The following is a 20296-nucleotide window of genomic DNA, read 5'->3' as shown; positions in this document are numbered from 1 at the left end:
TTGAAGCCTGGTATTTGTGGTGTTTCCCCGTCCAGTTATCCTGTTCTTTAAGTGCCAAACTTTTCAAATTGTCCTGCACATCATGCTTGTCGTTGACCACCCCATTCTCCCTCTGACCCTCTTGTAGCCCTATCCTGTTGATTTTACCATGATGGTGTCACCATGATTACTCTGCATGGTGGGAGCCCATCGGCCTTCCATGGGTGTTCAGAAGTATTTGGTTTTAATGATCTGCTGTCTGTTTTAAAGTCGTTCCCCAGAACCTTTGTGCTCAGAAAAGGCAATAAAAATTAATGCTTGTGGTTAAAAATTCGATCTATATTGAAATATACAAAGCAGAGAAGAAAAGATCCCATCCTCTTGTGCTCTGTCTGTAGTAGGATTGTGTTTGCTGATGGTTTTCTATCTATACAGAAGAATCCCTGTTTTTCCTTATGAGGGACAAATGGGCTTATCCTATATATAAATTTTTAAAAAAATTTAATATTAGATTGCTCTCATCATTCCAGTAGTTATTACTGGTATTTTGCTTGATACTTTCCTTCTGCCACTACAATGGTAAGTTCTGTGAAACTAGTGGTCTCTAATGTCTGCTTCTCTGTTTTATTATTTTACATAGAAGAGGGCCTCACACAAGCAGGTAATCAGTGTATATTAGTTCAATTAATGAAAACCATTTAATGACCTGAGAATCCCATTTCTCATTGATCTGAAACAAATATAATCACATGACCCTGCTCTGATGGAGCGTACACCAAACCATAAAGAATCAGATGTGCAAATAGATGTTGGAATTAAAAAATGAAGGCAGTGTGATAAAGGGACACAGTGGATAGTTAAGAGTGGGGAGTCAAGTAAGGTCTCAAGAGGTAATGTTGAAGCTGAGTTCTTTTTTTTTTTTTTAGATCTTATTTATTGGGGTCCCTGGGGGTCTCAGTGGTTGAGTGTCTGCCTTTGGCTCAGGTCAGATCCTGGGGTCCTGGGATCGAGTCTTGCATCGGGCTCCCTGCAGGGAGCCTGCTTCTCCCTCTGCCTGTGTATCTGCCTCTCTCTGTGTTTCTCATGAATAAATAAGTTAAATCTTAAAAAAAGAATTTTATTTATATAAGAAGAGTGAGTGAGTGTGTGAGCATGTGTGGGGGTAGGGCAGAGGGAGAGGGAGAAGCAGACTCCTTGCCATGTGGGGAGCCCGACTCAGGACTCGATCCCGGGACCCTGAGTTCATGACCTGAGGTGAAGGCAGATGCTTCATCAACTGAGCCCCCCAGGAACCTCGAAGCTGAGTTCTAATTGATGACAAGGGGAGAAGGGTATTTCAAGCACAGGAAATAGCTCATACCAATGACATATGGCAGGAACCCAGTCATATGCCGCACAAGGCTGCCTTGATGTCCTTGGTTTTTGCTGTTAACATAATACTCATTGTACTGGTTGACAGCCCTTCCAGAACAGATCTAAGACAGCACTAAGATAGCCGTCACTGGCTGTATGTTCTATTAAAATGAGATAAAATTAAAAATTCAACTCCTCAGTTGCATGGGCCATATTTCAAGGGTTATGGGCTACCATCTTGGATAGCGTGACTATAGAGCATGACACCACTTGGGAAGTCACTGGAATGTAAACTCCTTGAGAGACTTTATGCTCCTAGTGTCTGACAGGTAAAGGGTGAAGAAGTATTTGTTAAATGATGAGATGAATAAATGAATGGATGAATGGAAGTTCAGCACATGTGTCCCCATGGGGAACAGCCAGTACGTGTGTGAATTCTGAGTGAGAAAGAGCTGATGTGAGCTGATGAAGGGACAGAAGACGGCCTGGAGTGGAGGGAAGGTGGTAGTTGGAGGTCAGGATGGAGGAATTGGCCTTGGCCCCACGGACAAAGTTACACCCCCGGCCTCTGACATGTTAGAGTTGCTGGCACAACAGTGACGTGACCCTGGTACGGATGCCTGTTCCTTCCATTTTCCAAGCTCTGTGAGAGTTTGGTAAAGTGTAGGTGCAGCAGCGGTCTGTTAACTGACTGTGTGAGTGAGGGAGACCCAGAGCCTTGATTCCCTTCACTTACAGTTGGCAGCCAGCATCCTTGTCTCATGTTTGTTGTCTTTATTGTTTGTTGATACACAGAACTCATGGCAAGAACATGTCTTTGTTTTTCTTCCAGCGAAGGTGGTGTTTTTAAGGCTCATCTCACTTTCCCAAAAGATTATCCCCTCCGGCCTCCTAAAATGAAATTCATTACAGAGATCTGGCACCCAAATGGTAAGTTTATCTGGTTTTACTCTGACATGTGCAAATATGATGACCCATCACTGAGGTTTTCAAGGTCAGTGAGAAAGAGGTGGTTGTCAGTGAAATCACAGTGGGATTTCTGTGCCCAGGTCACTGTGTTCATTATGCGCATGGCCTTGTGTTCATTTGTCTAGAACAGCAGGAGGAATAGACCTCATATAAAAATATTTATTTATTTACTTAGTTTTCAACTCTTTGAGACTCAGGGTTTCATGAGAGGCAAGGTTATCACTGGGTATAATACTTGCCATGAATGGAGTGCTTACAATTGAGGAGACAATTTCCAAGGTATGAGGTGACTCAAGCTACTGTGGAGAGCACAGGACTAATTAAACCTGGATTTTAAATTTATATTTCTCATCTTTATTCTTAGACTGTGGGCAACTGTTAACTTTTTACCTATATTAAGCTGTTAAGGGAAGCATCTTGCTGGCCTTGGGAGGTGACCGCCAGGGTCAAATGAGCTGTCCCTTTGGAAAGCATCCAGTCCTGCTGTTCCTGGAACGCGGTGACACTGACTCTTCTACCCAAAGATGTATTACCATTTAAAATTCACTTTGTGGACCAAAGGTTGGGCTAGGTAAAGTGTGTTTGTACACAGTCTCCCTGAGCCTTTGCCCTTGGTTTGTGGGGTGGGGCTCATGAGTGTTTCTTTCTTGAGTGTCAATGTTTTGTCACCAGAGTTGTCATTTCTGGCTCCTGCACTGATCTGCGTTCTGCTTCTCAGCATCGGCGCTGCGTTGCCAGGGAGCAAAAATCCGTGAGAGGGAGGGAGTGAGTGAGTGAGTGAGTGAAGGCTTTGTTACAAGGGTATGGAGAATATAGGAGAGCCCAGTGGCTTCCGAAGCAGATGGGTGTCGGGAGACCCAAACTGGGGAGCGGAAAGCCCTTAGGAGCCCCGTGGGGAGCCAGCATCATTGCACGTCCGCCCTGACCCCCTCTCCTCGGCTCTGGCGGCTGCTCTTACCTTCCCTTGTGGGATTTGACGTGTCACAGGCAGTCGTCTTGCACCCATCCCGGAGGAAGATGGAACAAAGCTTCCGGGTGTTGGCTCCACCTCCTGTTGGCTGCGTGGCTATAGGCAAAGCCTCCATGAGCCTCAGTTTCTCTGAGAGCCCCGCGTGAGAGTCTCTTCCTTTGGGAGGCAGGAGAGCAGTGGCCTGGTAGTTTACGAGGACAGCTGATGAAATGAGGGCTTGTTGTAGGTTGGAGAGACTTCATTTTGCAGGCCACGAGGGGAGAGGCAGTGGTGAAATCACCAACACTTGACTGGAGAGCAGAGATGCTTCGTGAAGAAAGGGCACCTGAGGAGGTGGTGGGGCGGAGAGGGGGGCAGGCCTGGAGGCAAGAGAGGTCATTCCAAGGGAGAAGAAGGCAGCCATGAGCTGGGCCCTGAGGGGAAGACGGTTCCTGAGTCTCAGGGGAGGAGTGGACATGCAGACGTGACATTGGGAGGACAGTGTTGTTGCCACATGGGCGTTGGGCCACACGGATGAGAGGCTTGGAGAGTGCTTTCTAGAGAATGTGATTCTTAAGCGGAATTTTGACGTGTGAACACCTGGCTTTAACTTTGTTCCTTGGGCTGTGGGTTCTCATTAAATTCTGGTGCTTTATTTATTTTTTTATTTTTTAGAAGATGTTATTTATTTATGAGAGATGCAGATAGAGAGAGAAAGAGAGAGAGAGAGAGAGAGGCAGAGACACAGGCAGAGGGAGAAGTAAGCTCCATGCATTGAGCCTGATGTGGGACTCGATCCCCGGACTCCAGGATTATGCCCTGGGCCAAAGGCAGGTGCTAAACTGCTGAGCTACTCAGGGATCCCCAAAATCTGGTGCTTTAAAACTGTGTGGCAGATTCATTTGAGTGTGTCTCCTTCTGGAAAGAGGACACCCATGGAGGAAGGACTGAAGAGTGAGCCAGACCAAGGGCTGGGAGACATGTGGAGGATGAAAGCTTGAGTGGAGAGTCGAAGCAGGAAGGGAGGTTTAGTTCCTTTCACTCGCTGACTAGCAGCTGTGGGTGGTGGTAGTGAGGGAAGGATTTGGAAGTGATGGGCCATTCACAGAAGGTCTGTGGAGTCAAAGCCACATCGAAATACGTTACACCCACCAGGTGGCTCCCGTCCAAAAGGAAGATGACAAACGAGTATTGGCGAGCGCACACAGGAGTGGGAACCTTTGTCCACACTAGAAAGATCGCAGCGGTGCAGCCACTGTGGGGGGAGAGTCTGGCGGTTCTTCAAGGGTTGAACATGGTTACCTCACAACTATTTCTAACTCACTCCATTCCTACTGGGTGGAGAACCAGGAACGTTGGAAGACATGTCCACACAACACTTGCACTTGAATGTTACTGTCCCAGGATTTGTCATGGTGAAGCACTAGAAACAACTGTCAGAAGTCAGGCTGAGAGGCCTGGACGGTGAGGGATCCCATGGGCTCGAGCTCGCATGACAGGTGTGCTACAGGGGTTGGGGCAGCCATCCTCACCTGGGTCCCTTGTCGAGGGCTGAGGGCTGGCTGTGTATAGGCAGTGGATTAAAACTCCAAATGGAGTGAACAATTTCAAGTAGCTTAAAAAAATAAGTTATTTGTTGGGTGTTAGGGCAAGAATTTCCTAGTTTCACATCCTGAAAGGCTAAACAGTGAGATGAGTGGCCACTGAATGGAGAATCAGGCTTGTAAATGAACCTGTGTCAGCAAGAGCAGTGAGGATCCCTGTTGGGGTGTGAAGGTGACAGGAAGATGGGAAGGAAGCAGTTTGGCAAGAAAAAACTAGACATTTGAGTCTGTAAATGGGTAAAGGTTAAAAACGGACATTTCACCAGAGGAAATGTATTTTCTTTCTTTTTTTTTTTAAGATTTTATTTATTTATTCAGGAGAGACCCAGAGAGAGGGAGGCAGAGACACAGGCAGAGGGAGAAGGAGGCTCCATGCAGGGAGCCTGATATGGGATTCGATCCTGCGACTCCAGGATCACACCCTGGACTGAAGGTGGCGCTAAACCGCTGAGCCACCGGGGCTGCCCTATTTTTCACTTTTCTAATTTAAAGATTTATTTATTTGGGAGATAAAGAGAGAGAGAGATGGGGGAGGGGCAGAGAGAAAGAGAGAATCTCAAGCAGACTCCCCACTGAACACAGAGCCTGATGCAGGGGCTCCATCCATGACCCTAAGGTCATAACCTGAGCCAAGGCCTGGAGTCAGATGCTCACCCCACTGAACCACCCAGGCGGCCCACTTGGATTTATATTTTAGACTGTAATTTGGTAGTAGGTATGGAGCCTATAAAAACCTTTCACTTAAAAAAGTTAAATTATGTTTAAAATGAAAGGACTCAGGTTAAAGATTTAAAGATCTTAGATGATAACAGTAGTTCCCAAAAAAGGAAAATGAGTTTTATTTTTTTAAGATTTTATTTATTTATTCATGAGACACACACAGAGAGAGAGAGAGAGAGAGAGAGGCAGAGACACAGGCAGAGGGAGAAGCAGGCTCCATGCAGGGAGCCCGATGGCGGGACTCAATCCCGGGACTTCAGAATCACACCCTGGGCCGAAGGCAGGAGCCAAACCACTGAGCCACCTAGGGATCCCCAGGAAAATGAATCTTAAATTGATTCTGTCTGATAGAGTTCTATAGAAACATTTAACACCATGTTTTCAAAGAAAATGACTTGGAAAAAACCCTCATTATGTGGTACACGATGAAATTAAAGAACGCGGCACAAGCATTTTGTGTCACATTTCGCAGTGCGCTTACAGTTTGTCATTACTTTTCCTGCCTCTGGTCTAGTGTCTGCACTCTGCCAATTGTACTGGGAGGTTGGGGCCTGAAGAGCAGCCCAGATGAGGCCCGAGTTGCGGGCCTGTCATGGCTGTGCTCGTACGCCCGTGTGCAAGCAAGCATTGGGGAAGCATTTGTTGGGGCACAAGCGGTATGAACAGACTCGGGCTCAGCTTCCCCCAAGTTTCTACCAATAAGGCAGGGGCCCAAGTCAGGACATGGAATGTAACTGTTAGGGTGGTACCTGTCACAAGTCTGTTAGACCTCAGGTGCAAAAACAGGGATGAATTAGACATATTGCCACTGATTATTTATGGGATTTGGACATTTGATTGAAAAGCTTCTTACACCAAAAATTCTTAAACTTTCCTGTCTTTTCTAACATTTTCCAAATGAGTATACTTTATTTTCGTCTTCTTCTTTTTTATTTTGCAGTGGAGAAAACTTCACCATAAAAGATTAGTCATGAATTTTTGGTATATTTGTGTGATATAAATGAGCTGGTGGGTTCGAAGTTCACCTTTGTTGTGATCAACAATTAGTTTGTGACTTGGATTTTAAATCCTAGTTTTACAGAAAAGATGCTTCGTGAATGTCATTCACGTTGATGAATTTTCATCGGCAATGTGACATGTTCCTTTTCTGAATTTGAGTATGCTCCTGTCCCTGAAAATGTGATTTTGCCTTTATGTGATTTAAAAACTACATGATGAGGTTACTTCTCATATTTTCTTTAGGGAAGTCTCTGGATGGTTGACTGTCACCACTTTAGATCAGTAAGTTGGTGGGGAATCTGGGAAATCCTCACATAGAGACTCAGCTCTGGCATTTGGATCTGTACTTGATACGAAGAGCAGAGTCATTTTGTATTTCCTGTGTGTAAATCCATGCATGTATAGGCACCTTGGGGCTCTGCACACGGAAGAGATTGCTTGTGTGTGTGTTGGCTCTGACAAGTGGGGCCTGCTGGGTACAATCTGTGGTCTTCCTAAAGGTGAACAGGTTCCATCTTGGAAATCATCTTCTGTATATATTGAATGTTTTGTACAGACCTGTGGGAGCCAGGGCCCTGTCTAAAATAGCTGCTTCTATGTTTAACCACGGTATTGTAAATACTTTAAACAGACTCTCACACTTTAATTTTGCAGTTGATAAAAATGGTGATGTATGCATTTCCATTCTTCATGAGCCTGGGGAAGACAAATATGGTTATGAAAAGCCAGAGGAACGCTGGCTCCCAATTCACACTGTGGAAACCATCATGATTAGTGTCATTTCGATGCTGGCAGACCCTAACGGAGACTCACCTGCTAATGTTGATGCTGCGGTAAGCTGGTCATGCACAATGTTCCCTTCCCTTTAACCACCCTCAATGAGGGCTGCAGTATCTGTGTGAGTGTGTGTGTGTGTGTGTGTGCGCGCGCGCGCGCGCGCATGCGCGCAGATCTATTCACACACATGTATGTCTCTCTGGAATCTGTACAAAAATAGGTTATAGACGTTAAGTAAGCTTTACCCCTAAATACTTGAACCTGCATCTTTTAAGAATAAGGGCACTATCTTTCATAGCTGTAAACACTCTTCACCTAGATTCACCAATTGTGGAGATTTTACATTTTTTTTCCCTAAAGTGTTTGAGAAGTCTTTACAGATGTCGTGACTCTCCACTGGTAACACATCACCAGCCTCTCCTGAGAACAGAGGCAACCTCCTCGTTCCCACAGCACAGGTCTGTCAGCGTACAGTCCTGCTCACGCACACATGGTCCATAGTCACACTTCTCCAATGTTGTTCTTCATACCTGCCTTTTTTAAATCCAGAACCTGGGAATCTACATTTTCTTTGTGTTCATGTTTTATTAGTCTCTTGTGCTCTGGGATAGTCTCTTTCCTCAGCCTTCTGTTCTCCTTTGAAAAGCCTTTCATTCTAATTCTTATTCTTAGGACTTTTATGAGCATCTGTCAAAGCCAGGAGGTTAAATTCGCCTTTCTTCTTGGGTTACTTCAAACTGATAGAATAACCTGGGTGAGATCGCCTGTATTATATGTAGAAGAACTACATCGATGAACCCTTTTCAAATTATGCCTTTGAATTTTTGAACTTAGTGAACAAATTGAAATGAAAACTGGCAGAAAAGCCTCCTAGCTTTTTACTTAGCTGAGCGCCAGTCCGAGCACTGGAAGCAGTGGGAAGGGAGAAGAAATCCTGTGGAGTCATTTTGAGAGAGAACTAATTCTTGTTTACTTTGATGCATGCTTGGTTTTCTGTAATCAGATCAGAACTGACAAGCTGTATCTTAATCTTCATAAAGGTTAAAATTAAGGATAAAATAAGAGCAAATACCTGAAAGTATGAAAATGGAAAAGTTAGAAACTCCCCAGGAGAGCAGAGTCTGGAACCATGGGGCCTCCTGAGAAGGGGCTATCCTTGCCTGATGATGGACGTTTCCATGAAGATGGGAGTAGCTTTGTGCAAAGCTGAACTATTGCAGATGAGACTCTGATCTGTGCACCACAGGCTGTGCGACATCTGTCCTGCTTCTTCTGACTTCATCAGTTAGTTGCCTCCTGTACAGATGGTCCTGGCTTGCACATGGTTTCGTTTACCTCTTATGTTGGCTTTTCCCTCTTGGTTGGACACCTCATCGTGTGTTCCTGTGGTTCTATTGTTTGCTCTTCTGACTTCCTGGTCAGTGGTGCCTGTTCCGGGAAACCCGCATCCTCTCTGGAGACCCTCTCCTGGCCCCTCCACCCTTGGGCTCTGACAGGGCGTGGCTGCCGTCCTGGGACTTCTGCTACCTGCTCTGCTGTTTCCTGGGTCCGGCTTGTCCTCCTTGGTGGCCGTCGTCCTGTTGCCCCACACATTTCAGAAAGGCTCTGTGGGAACTAAGACCTGGGTCCTTACTTGTCTGGACAGGTTTTTTTTTTTTTTTTTTTTTTAATTTTTTATTTATGATAGTCACAGAGAGAGAGAGAGAGGCAGAGACATAGGCAGAGGGAGAAGCAGGCTCCATGCACCAGGAGCCTGATGTGGGATTCGATCCCAGGTCTCCAGGATCGCGCCCTGGGCCAAAGGCAGGCGCCAAACCACTGCGCCACCCAGGGATCCCTGGACAGGTTTTTATCCTGCGTTGTATTTAAGGGAGCGTTTGTAGAATTCTGGGGAGGGGTGCAGTGCAGCTTTATACAGATTTGGACTTTTCGTGTTATTGCTGCTGCTGAGGAAGCTGATGCATGGCTGACTTTCTTGCTTTTGTGGGTGACCTTTTCTTTCTTTTTCTGTTTTCCCTGTTCCCTTCAGGTTCTTGACCTTCAGAATTTCATGTTGTGTGGCATTTACGATTTTTCATTTCTGTGCGGTAGTCCCTCTTCTTGGTGACGAGGATGTTCTGAGACCCCCGCCCCCCAGGAGATGCCTGAAATCGGGGATCAGTACCCAGCCTATGTACATTTGATGTTTTTTTGTTGTTGAAGGTCTCATTTATTATTTATTTGACAGAGTGAGTGAGAGAGCACACAAGCAGGGGGAGGGGCAGCGGGAGAGGGAGCCTAATGCCCAACTGGTTCCCAGGACCCTGGGAAGGCAGACCACCTAACCAGCCAAGCCACTCAGGCACCACCCCACGTGAGGTTATTTCCTATTTGTACACACACGATAAAGTCCAGTTTGTGAGTTGGGCCTAGTGAGAGATTTACAGCGACGACTGATAACAAAACAGCAGCTGTAATGGTACCCTCCCTGTAAGACAGGTCGTGGGACTATGGGGCTTGCCCTCCTTGCCAGGCTGTGAGGTGATCATGTGCCCTCACGACACAATGACGCTGTCTGAGGCAATGGGTGACCCTTCTGGTGTCACTCAGAGGGGACTGTCTGCTCCTGGGCTGACCGGGCTTGGCCATGGGCAGCTGAGCCCACAGAGCGCATCACGTGGCTGTGGGGGGATGCCTGTGGTCAGCATGTCCTTGTGGGACTTGAGCTCCGGGAAGTTTTCCTCATGTATGGTATTCTTTCCTCCTTGTCTTTATTGATTTTTGTATTTGAGCACATGCTCCTTCCTGCTTTGGACCTGTAGCTTTTGCCCAGATGGCCTCGTGCTCTGTCCCATCTAAACCTGCACTGATTCCGAGTCCTGTGGAATTCTCCTTTGGGTGGCATTACTCTTAAATTTTTAATAAGAAGCTTGTTCTTTTCTGCGTTTTTATCCTTTTTCATAAAATCATGTCACTGTTTAATTAAATGGTTCTTCCATCTTGTGGGAGTTCTAATTAAATTTTTTAAAGTTAAATCTGGTCATTCTCTGAGGCAAGTTTTTTCTCTTATATTTGAAGTCTGGGCCAGAGCCCTGTGGGCTTTCTGCTCCATGGGTCGCTGATGGAGCTGCTAGGGTGTACAGAGCGAGGATGGCACAGGTGCACGCACGGGGTTGACCCCGCTTGGGTGTGGGCTGTGAGCCAGACACAAAGTTCAGCCTGGAGGGGCAGGCCCTCCTGGTGCTAGCCCACGCTAGTGGGATCGTGCATCCTTGTTGTCTGTTAGCATCTCAGGAACATGGTAGACCTTGGGCCTGGGCCATGGGTGGGAGGAAATGCCATACTGTTGAGCTGTGTCTGTTCAGCCCAAGTCTGAGTGGCTCTGTGTGAGCTATGCCTTCTGTGGGGTTGGCCTGGTCCCCCCTTTTCTCTGGTTCCTGCCGCCTGCATGTAGTCTTCCAGAGGAAACTCTTGCCCCATTTAGATGACTGTCCTTGGCAGCAAGGGTTTATAACCTCAAGAAACCATTTCAGTATGATTGTAGTAATGGGGTCTCAGGAGAGCAGACATGGATGGACCCTGTGCCTTTGGCTTGAAACTTCAGGTAACAGCACCACAGGGCTGGTCCTGGGCGGTGTGTGCCACAGTGGCCCCCGCCGTGCTGGCGGTCCTGGCAGGTGTCTGCCCTGGGCCCCCTCTGGCTGGGGTGCCTCGTGCTGCGGAGTCTGAATGCCTTTCTCCACTGCCCTGTATGTGGGGATCAGCCTTCCTGCCTGGGCCCGGTGCCTGTGCTTTATGCTCTGCTTGAGGAGACTCTGTTCCTTGAGACTGACCTTCTCTGTGCCTGGGATCGTTCTTTTCTTCCTTTTACTTAAAAAGTGATGATGAAGTATTTACAGATCTTGTAAGATTTTATCTACAAATACTTGAGCGGACATCTCCAAGTCTCTGTGTCGGCGTCACAGCGTGTCCTAGGGTTTATCATGGTAGTTGGCTTCCTGGGCTGCCCTGCTTTTGAGGGCAGAAAGTTCAAATCTCTTCCTCTGCAGGGGCGAGGAGTGAAGATTTCTAGCCTTTTCTGTCGCTAAATGAAAGATTTTTTTTAGAGGTTGGGGAGGAGCCGAGGCCTAGGGAGGGATCTGTGGCAGGCTCCACCTGGGTGCTGATCCCAGCACAGGCCTCCACCTCACGACCCTGAGGTCACCACCTAAGCCAAAACCAAGTCGGACGTTTAACTAACTGAGCCACCCAGGTGTCCCTGAACGATGTTTTTCAAAACAGAAAAGGGCTGGATGCGTTGGTGAGAATTTTCTGCTGCTCTCAGGTTCGAGAAAATCAGCCCAGTTTTCATAAACTCTGCTGGTGCTGCCTTGGGTCCCGTTCTCATGCCCCCGTGTCCCCTCGGTGTGGCGCATGCACTGCAGCTCTACTTAGGGAGGACCTTAGCGTCGGCTATAGTTTCTGGAGCCTCCTGTGGCCTGAGAGCTAACCTGCAGGTGTCACTGCCCTTCCCAGTAATGTACAACTGTCATTGTTCACCATGCATTCTTGTTTCTCTGAGGATTTTGCCTGTAGAGGAAATTTGTGTAAGGGATTTCTGCTCTCGAGTCCCAGCACACAGTGCCTGGCAAAGTATGTTTTGACTACTTTTCTGACTTTTTTTTTTAAGATTTATTTATTTATTTATTTATTTATTTATTTATTTATTTATTTATTTATTTATTTATGACAGACGTAGAGAGAGAGAGAAAGAGGCAGAGACACAGGCAGAGGGAGAGAAGCAGGCTCCATGCTGGGAGCCCGACGTGGGACTCGATCCCGGGACTCCAGGATCGTGCCCTGGGCCAAAGGCAGGAGCTAAACCGCTGAGCCACCCAGGAATCCCCTACTTTTCTGACTTAATCAGCTATTCAACGTTTAAAGTGTGCACATTGCCAAAGCGTTGCATTCAAAATAAAAAACTAGTGTCTGAGATTATAAGAAGAACTTGCATCAGGTCACTGCATGTTAACTTTTGTATTTACAGAAGGAATGGAGGGAAGACAGAAATGGAGAATTCAAAAGGAAAGTTGCCCGCTGTGTAAGAAAAAGCCAAGAGACTGCTTTTGAGTGACATTTGTTCAACAGCTGTAACTTCATTATTTCAGGGTGAGTTCATTTTTAAATCCTACTCTTTTGCCTTGTGGTAAATGGCATAAAGATTTTTGGAAATTGTGTGATTTGGGTATTTGAACAGCCTGATTTCACTGGCCTCATTTTTTAATGAATGGGAGTGTCCAGTGATCTGTTGTTTTCTTAGCAGAGACTATGTAGCCCACGTGCGTTTTGCTCAGATAGATTCTGAGTCTTCAGCCAGACGGTTGAGTTTCACGGGTCACGTGGGGTCGTTGTCTCTGCCCCTTGACCATGTGAGATGAGGCTTTGGTTTCAAGGTTGTTTCTTCCGTCTTCACCGCCTGCTGGGCATTGAAGTTTACAGTAAAGGGTGAGATGAGATTTCATTTTCTGATTATTTTTTTCATTTCTTTTTTTTAAAGAAAGATTGTATTGTAAAATAAACTGGCAGGACCATTAAACATCTACCTTCTGTGTTTTCATTGGTCTTCATTCCTGTTCACTACTGATAGGGCCAGTAGGAGTTGTCTCCCTCTTGTTGTACGCTGCCCGCAGGCCTTTCTTACATCCAGGAGGGAGTCCAGGATAGAAGGGGACACAGTGTGGACCAGATGTGTAACACTTCAGTTATTCAGTTTCTTTCTTTTCCTTTTTTTTTTTTTTTAATATTGGTTTGATAAAATTATTTACAACATGTAACATGTAAAGAATCACCATTCCTGATGCATCCCTGTACCTGCCACCTGGTTTACACCCTGTGCCCCCCCCCCCCCATCCCCCCCCGGGCCTCTCTCATTTCTCACGCACCCTATTCTGTGCTTACCACTGGTTTCCTTTACTGTTTCATCAAGCTGGTATCCAGGCGGTGTGCTGTGTGACTTTGAACTGTGCGTTAGTGGGGTACACTGTGTGCATTCTTCCGTGGCTCATGTTGCTTCATGGTATAGTCTTGAAAGTGGTCTGTGTCGTGTCTAGTTGTCTGCGTCTGTCGTCACGGTCACGTTGGGCCCTCATCAGATGCATCACTGTCCCTCGTGATGCTGACTGCTGTTATCTCCCATGTGGGGAGAGATTTCTTGTCTGCGTGTTTGCTGTCAGAGTGAGTGTGGCTGCCCTGTTTGTTGATTGTGTTCGTGGGGAAAGCTGTCGGGGTGAACATGTGGGTGGAATCACTGAGGTAAGGGTCTGTGCACATCACGTTGGCTGAATAATGCCACATTTTTTCCAGAACGCTGCGTCTTGTTTGTATGTCTATTTATACTCCGAGTCTGGATCTTCTCCACTTGCTATCAGCAGACCTCTGTGTCCGTTTCCACTTGTAAGGGTGTGGAGTGAGCCCTCTGACGTGCGTGGCCGGCCCAGCTGAGGGCCGGGTCACTTGTTAAGTCGTTTCTTCTGGGAAATTCCTATTCTTCTGTTAGCTTCTGGATTTGTATCCTGGTCGGTTCCCTTTCTTTGTGGTATTTCTGGATAAACAGAGTCTTTGTCTTTTTTTTTTTTTTTTTTTAAGAGAGAGTGAGCATGCGTGCACATGAGCTGGGGGGAGGGAAAGAGTGTCAAGCAGATGCTGCGCTGAGTGGGGAGCCCAGCACGGGGCTCAGCCTCACAACCCTGACATCATGACCTGAGCCGAAGTTAAGAGTTGGGCACTCAACCCCCTGAGCCACCAGGCACCCTGATGACAGAGATTTGTGACCTTAGTGCAGCTGGATTAGACATCTTGGTATGGAGTTGACTTTGTGTTCTGGTTTTTCCTGTTTTGTGAAAGTTTTGTGGTTTTGCTTTTGGTACATGTGTTGAAGCCACTGCAGTTGATTGGTGTGTGGTGTGAGGCAGGAGTTGGGCCCTGGTGCTCCTGGGTTAGACCGTGGCCTCATCGACTGTTGGCAGGTGGTCACCATGGATGTTCAGGGGCAATTGTACTAGGAAATCGTGTTTACGGATGTGTTGGTCTATGTCTGACCTTACTGTTTTATTAGTTGGCTTTTCCTGTCCCGAAACTAGCATCACATTGTTTTTACTTTTTATTATTTTTATGATGAACTGTATCAAATGCAAAGGTGCAAATCAGAAATAAGGCTGAGTCTACCCACCCCTTGTTCTGTTTCCATGTTTAATATCCCTCGTTTCTCGAGACTCTGATCTACCTTTAGGTCTCCTTATAACAACCTGAAATGCTGACCAGTCTTCACAGTATTCCTGGTTTCCACCAGCTTGTTTGTGTCTAACCTGCTTATGTTTGGTTAAAATCCAGTCCCTAATTCATTACCACTGCACCTCCCCTTTCCCTCCCCTCTGCTCAGGGGTCTCTCTCTTCCCCCGTTTGGCCCCTGCTTCCCACCACCTTCCATCAAGTTGTTCTTCATAGATCGCTGTCTGGGTCTGCTAGGCCTGAGCAGCTTTCCCTCGCTGCTGGGCCTGGATGCCTCTGCCTGCCCTGCTGTCTTCCCCTCAGCTCAGTGCGCTCAGTGCACTGGGTCTTGCGTGGATGTGCCAATATCTTAGCCATTTCTTCCCCACAGGATTTCCCAGTCAGAGAGGAGTTGGAGGACGACAGAGATTTGCATATACTGAAGCCTCAAAAACAGTACTTTGTAAATTTAAGAAATAACCAACAATTTTATATTTATCATGGTAGTATATTGGAAATTTAGTTAAGTAAATAAATAAATACTAATGAGGGGCCATGAACACACATTGTTAGGTATTGTACATTCTCTCCTTCGCTAGTGGATGAGGGTTGATGTTAGATCACAACATTCACCTGTGCATAAAGTGTACTTATCCAGGTTAAAGTTCACTCGAGAAGATGGAGGCAGAGAAGTGTTGATTCAGGTCACCTCACTGTTCAGAACCGGGTAACTGTAAAACAGCGTGATGTACTGTGAATGATGACACGGATCAGATGACTTGCAGGTAGGGAGTGAGGAGGCAGTAAGTGGATGTCTGGGCCCGCTCAGGTCAGCCCTGTACACGGGCTTCCCTGTCACAGGTCCTTGTCCGCCAGACACGCCGTGATGGCTTATGCTGCTGCCCAGGCCATGGCAGCCAGAGTCCTTGACAGAGCAGAGTTTTAAATAAAATTAATACAGTGATTGTGGGAGTGATTAGTGGTAGTTACTAATTCTAATCTGGTTGGGACTGTTTAAACTCAGGATTTTGTGTAAACATGATCATCCTTGAAGTGTGTGTGTGTGTGTGTGTGTGTGTGTGTGTGTGTCTTGCGTTGATAAGAACCGAATAAAGGAATTGGTACTTTGTTGTCATTTTGAAGCCCATCAGGAGGCCTGTGTGGCCTCTGGGCGGAGGCGGAGTGTCCTTGGGAAACACTGGCCGACTTGCTGGAGGTGGCGCACGTTCCCAGGCCCACTGGAGCCACGCTGGTAATTGCTCGTGTCCATCCATGTGTGCATGGGATGCTCCTGCCCTCACTCAGCAGGTGTTTAGGTGCCAGCCCTGAGGGAGGGAGTGCGTTTCCGGGCCCCCATACAGTGGCTCCTCCTGGTTGGGCCTCATCCCAGCCGCGCTCCTGTGGTGCAGCAGCTGCTCCCCTGACAGGGCATCCCCCTCCAAGGTGTGATGTGCTCCGAGCCTTAACTCAGCCACAGAGGGTGTTTGCTTATTCTTGTCGGCCACAGTGTGTTGCAGCTGGGAAATAAAGGCCACGATACATAGCTGAGCCAGACATCTCTCTGGGTTAACTAAGAGAAATCACTTGAAGATTGGACTTTGAAGAATTCACATCAAAGTCCATGAGTTAACTAATGTCTTCTGAAAGCAGGTCTGTGTTGTACTCATCACTGACCACGGAGCAGTGTGCGCAGCTGTGGGGTTGAGGTGCTGCGTGATTTTCACATGTGCTTGTCCTTACCTAACCGTCCTGTATGAGGCTGTTCGCAGAAGCCAGGTCTTACCACCAGCATAGACACACTGGCCTGTCACTAGAACTCTTCGTAAAGGCTGGTTCTCTCCATGCCTTGTCAGCTTCTGCATGTCCTAGGAGAGTCGTGCTGTAGGAGGTGCATGTGAAGTAAAACCCCTGAGGTCAAACAAAAATAGATTTAAAATTGTTTTACAAAATCTACATCCAAATCCATGACTTGTGTTTTCTAAAAAACAAGGTATTACTGTTCAAGAACTTGATTCAGGCTTTATTTTTTAAAAAACTATGGTGAAAGCATGTAGGTTTGCCCCATTGTCAGTTCTTATATGTACTGCAGTGTTGCTGTTTCCAGAGGCCAGGGCTCCAGGTGTGAGGCCGTGGGGTCCTCTGGCTCTGGCCCCCTCACAGTCGGCTTCCTCAGCGGTAACAGGTGAGGGGATGCAGAGTGGGGTGGCCTCCCATCCAAAAGGGAGCACCGTACCGGGCTACCCACCGTGCTCGGTGCAGACACACAGATGGCTTGTTCAGGCTGGTCCTTTTCCTGGGGTTGCCTGCATCCACCGGCAGGTCAGTGCGAAACCCGCTGCTGTGTGGGACCAAGGACGGCCTTGATGTACCTGTGCCCCCTGACCCCCAGTCATTTCTCCTGCTGGATCTGGGTCCCGCTCTCTTGTGTTGGGAAGCACTTCTAGGAACTTTGCACAAATGCATCTCACCACCTGTTTCCCAGGGGCCCTGAGCTACAGCTAGGCCTGGTGTGGCCCAGCAGAAGGAGGCCCAGCGCAGCTGCTGGTGTGTGCGCGCAGGCCCCTGGTCCTCTCCCCCTAGTAAATGAGTGGGATTGTGAAGGAAACTCGTGGCTGGCCCGCTGCACGGGCTGTTGGGCCGCGGCCCTGTTAGCCATCTGCAGGAAGTCCCCAAACCCAACTATTCTAGAACAAAATAAGGGAGAATATCAAGGTAGAGAAGGACTCATCAGGCTCGGAAATACCCAGAGAAGAGAAAAATCATAACTTTGACTACACCCGAACCAAAAACTTAAATATTACAAGACCGTGAACAAAAACAAATAGGAGACCTGGAACAGATAACTGTTGGGTGTTCAGGACTTGTCTCTAGCTCTACAGCAGCGTGGGCAAATCAATGAGGAAACAGGTAGTACAGAGGAGGGTGATCTGCAAGGTAATGAGAGGAACTGGAAAGGCTGATTGTCACACATTTGTCATCAGAAATGGGAAGCTGCTCGCGAGGAGGTGACATCAGAGCTGCTGGGTTGTCAAAGGTCAGAATGTCCCAGAAACCCGGGCACTAGTGAGGATTTGGGGAAATGTGCTTGGAATGCAGCGCGAGTAGAGGTGGTGCGTCAGTGCTGGGGAGCAGGTTGTTGTTGGTATGGGGTGTGGTTGGAGACAAGTGGCTCGGCTCTGCAGATGTGCATTCACTGCCTGCGGTGCTGGCCGAGGTCTCAGAGGCCCCACAGTACAATAGGCTGGTTCAGGTGGCACTGTCGGTTGTTGTCTATCAGTGCAGGGTGTGCCGTAGGCAAGTCACACATGCTTGCGGGTGGTTAGACCTCAAACAGCAGTCGAGCAGGAGAAGCCAGTTTGCCAATAAGAACAAATAGCAGCGAGTAGGACACGGTCCATGGGAGGGACTCGCGCGGGTGGTGTCCTTCCCGGCCATGGTGACAGAGAGGTTCTGTTAACACGGGAACTTGAAGAAATACACACAGTTCCTAGAACTTGCAGTGGTACCTGGGGAGCAAGAGTGTGGCACACAGGTGTCTGTGTCGGGCACGCTGGACACCTGCCCGCCCTCTTCCTGTGCTTCTCACACAAGGTCACCCTTCCAGGACCTCACCCTGCGAGCCCGACCGGCCTGTCATGGCCCCTCCTATGCTCACCAGTCCTGTTGCAGGGCTGGCGCAGACACGACAGCATGGCAACATGGAAGCCTGTCCATGAGAAAACGGCTCTCATTGTGCCCCGGTTCTGTCCCCAGGGGTCACCATGGACCGTAGCTTCATCTTCAGAACTCCGACTCCTCCCCTCATAGGTGTACACATGCCGTGCCTGTGTCCCAGAGCATGTCTTAGGAATGTCATGTGGCCTCTGGATACCATGCTTGTTCCCTATGGTCTGTGTGTCTTGGTGTGATGCAGATGTGCTTTGACAGCCGTGTAACCTGGAGAAAGTGGGAGGTGACGCCCAGAGCAGGTGACTCTGAGTCGCTTCGGTTCTCGTGCCTGCGGATATGTGAGTCTCCTGCCGTTGGCGTCGGCGCTGTCGTTTTGGGAGAGTGTCACCAAGCCTGGCAGGGCACACAGTGCTGGCCTGGGGCTCCTGCCGGGACCGGAGTCTCCAGAGTCAGTGCAGGTGCCACTTATGAGGGCTAGGGACCACCCCTCTTGGCCGCCATGTGTCGCAGGATCCCCGTGGGTAGGGGGGACGTGGAGCCTTCAGGGGCGTTTGTGTGAGGGCAGCTCTCAATGAGGAGCGGTGGACATCACTGAACGCTGACTCTGCTGAAGAGGTACTTTCACTAGTACTCTTCTCATCAGCTGTGCTTTTGTTTGGAGGCCCACCTGCCTGATCTGTGTTTTTTTTTTTTAGACTTTTTAAAAAGATTTAACTTGTGTAGTCACATAGGAAATGGATTTGATTCCAGTTTTAGAAATAAATGTTAGAAAAAAAATGTTAGGCTTTTAATGACTTTGAGCATCAGCCCCTCTGGAGCACTTTTCTTTTTAAAACTTTACGGAGGGGCAGCCCAGGTGGCTCAGCGGTTTAGCGCCTGCCTTCGGCCCAGGGCCTGATCCTGGAGTCCCAGGATCAAGTCCCACGTCAGGCTTCCTGCATGGAGCCTGCTTCTCCAACTCTGCCTGTGTCTCTGCGCCTCTCTCTCTCTCTCTCTCTCTCTCTGTGTATTTCATGAATAAATAAATAAAAATCTTAAAAAAAAATAAAAAAAATGGAGAGACAGTTTTTAACTGATTTTTTTCATGGCCCTGAAATTTCTCGTTCACTTCCTCGGGGGATGATTCTAGAATCTCTTTTTTTGAGCCCTGACAGATGAAGTGGACAGGGCCTAACTCGGGTGTGGTTTGGTCTTTGGAAAAACCTTCAAGTCACATCACCTGAGAGTCACACTGCCTGTTGTATCACGAGGTGTCTGTTTAAACTCTTTGGATTTTCCAGCAAAATACGTGTGTGTGTTTTGTGTGTCTGGGCCACGGAGGAGCTCGCGCCTAGTGTGCACCTGCTGTGCCAGAGGCTGCGCTCGCTGGGGGGAGCGGAGCCGAGGTTCTGCCTCAGGCACTGTTTTGGGGAGGTGGTCCTCGTGCAGGGCACCTGGGGGCAGGCCCACTGTATGCTTTGGTGCACTTGAATTTGGGTGACGGTGAGGTTAGCAAATCCCTTCGGGGTTTAGAAGGCTTGCTGTGCTGTGGCTGACGTCGTTGTCCTAACCTGGCTGCCTGCTTAGGTTAGGAGCTGGACATTGTGCCCCCTGGGCCTCCGGTCATCTCGCGCTTGGCTTCTGTGTCCCTGGCGCCATCGCAGCAGGCAGGGCAGGTGTGGGAGCATGTGCAGGGTGTTTGGGGCTCACAGCGGCACAGCAGTGGCTCTGACGCCCAGCCATCTTTGACCTACACTGGCTTCTGTTTTTAACTTTTGAACTGGAACCTTGTGTTTTTCTAACTTGTGGAGCAGGAAACCCTGCCCCGTACTAGCCGTGCCATGTGTCTCACACTTCTCTGTGATGTAGGGGGATGCATCTTTGTGTGGGGCTGAGGAACGTAGCATGAGGTAAGGCTGTGGGCTGGGCATAGGGATCTCGCATGTGGGCTGAGGGCGTGAGAGCACTGTATGCAATGTATTGGAGACCGTGGTTGGATCAGAGGGCTGTCCTGGGCTCGGAACCTACAGGGTTGGCTAAAACTCACCATGTTGAGATGTGTGGTGATCTTGTT

At 48.1% G+C, this 20296-nt stretch overlaps 1 protein-coding gene across 1 annotated transcript in view; it reads left to right on the top strand.

Moving 5' to 3' along the window:
• UBE2G1 (ubiquitin conjugating enzyme E2 G1) overlaps positions 1-20296 on the top strand; it is a 101660-nt gene that overhangs the window by 77955 nt on the left and 3409 nt on the right. Inside the window, exons 4-6 of the mRNA XM_035716268.2 lie at positions 2165-2262; positions 7228-7406; positions 12356-12477. Of these exons, the coding sequence (XP_035572161.2) occupies positions 2165-2262; positions 7228-7406; positions 12356-12442 (364 nt within the window). The 3' untranslated portion in view covers positions 12443-12477. The remainder of the gene's footprint in view (positions 1-2164; positions 2263-7227; positions 7407-12355; positions 12478-20296) is intronic.

Source organism: Canis lupus, chromosome 5 (assembly GCF_003254725.2).
Source record: "Canis lupus dingo isolate Sandy chromosome 5, ASM325472v2, whole genome shotgun sequence".
NCBI classification, from domain to species: Eukaryota; Metazoa; Chordata; class Mammalia; order Carnivora; family Canidae; genus Canis; species Canis lupus.
Note: the sequence above shows the minus strand (reverse complement) of the source record. Positions and strands in the feature narration are given on the sequence as shown.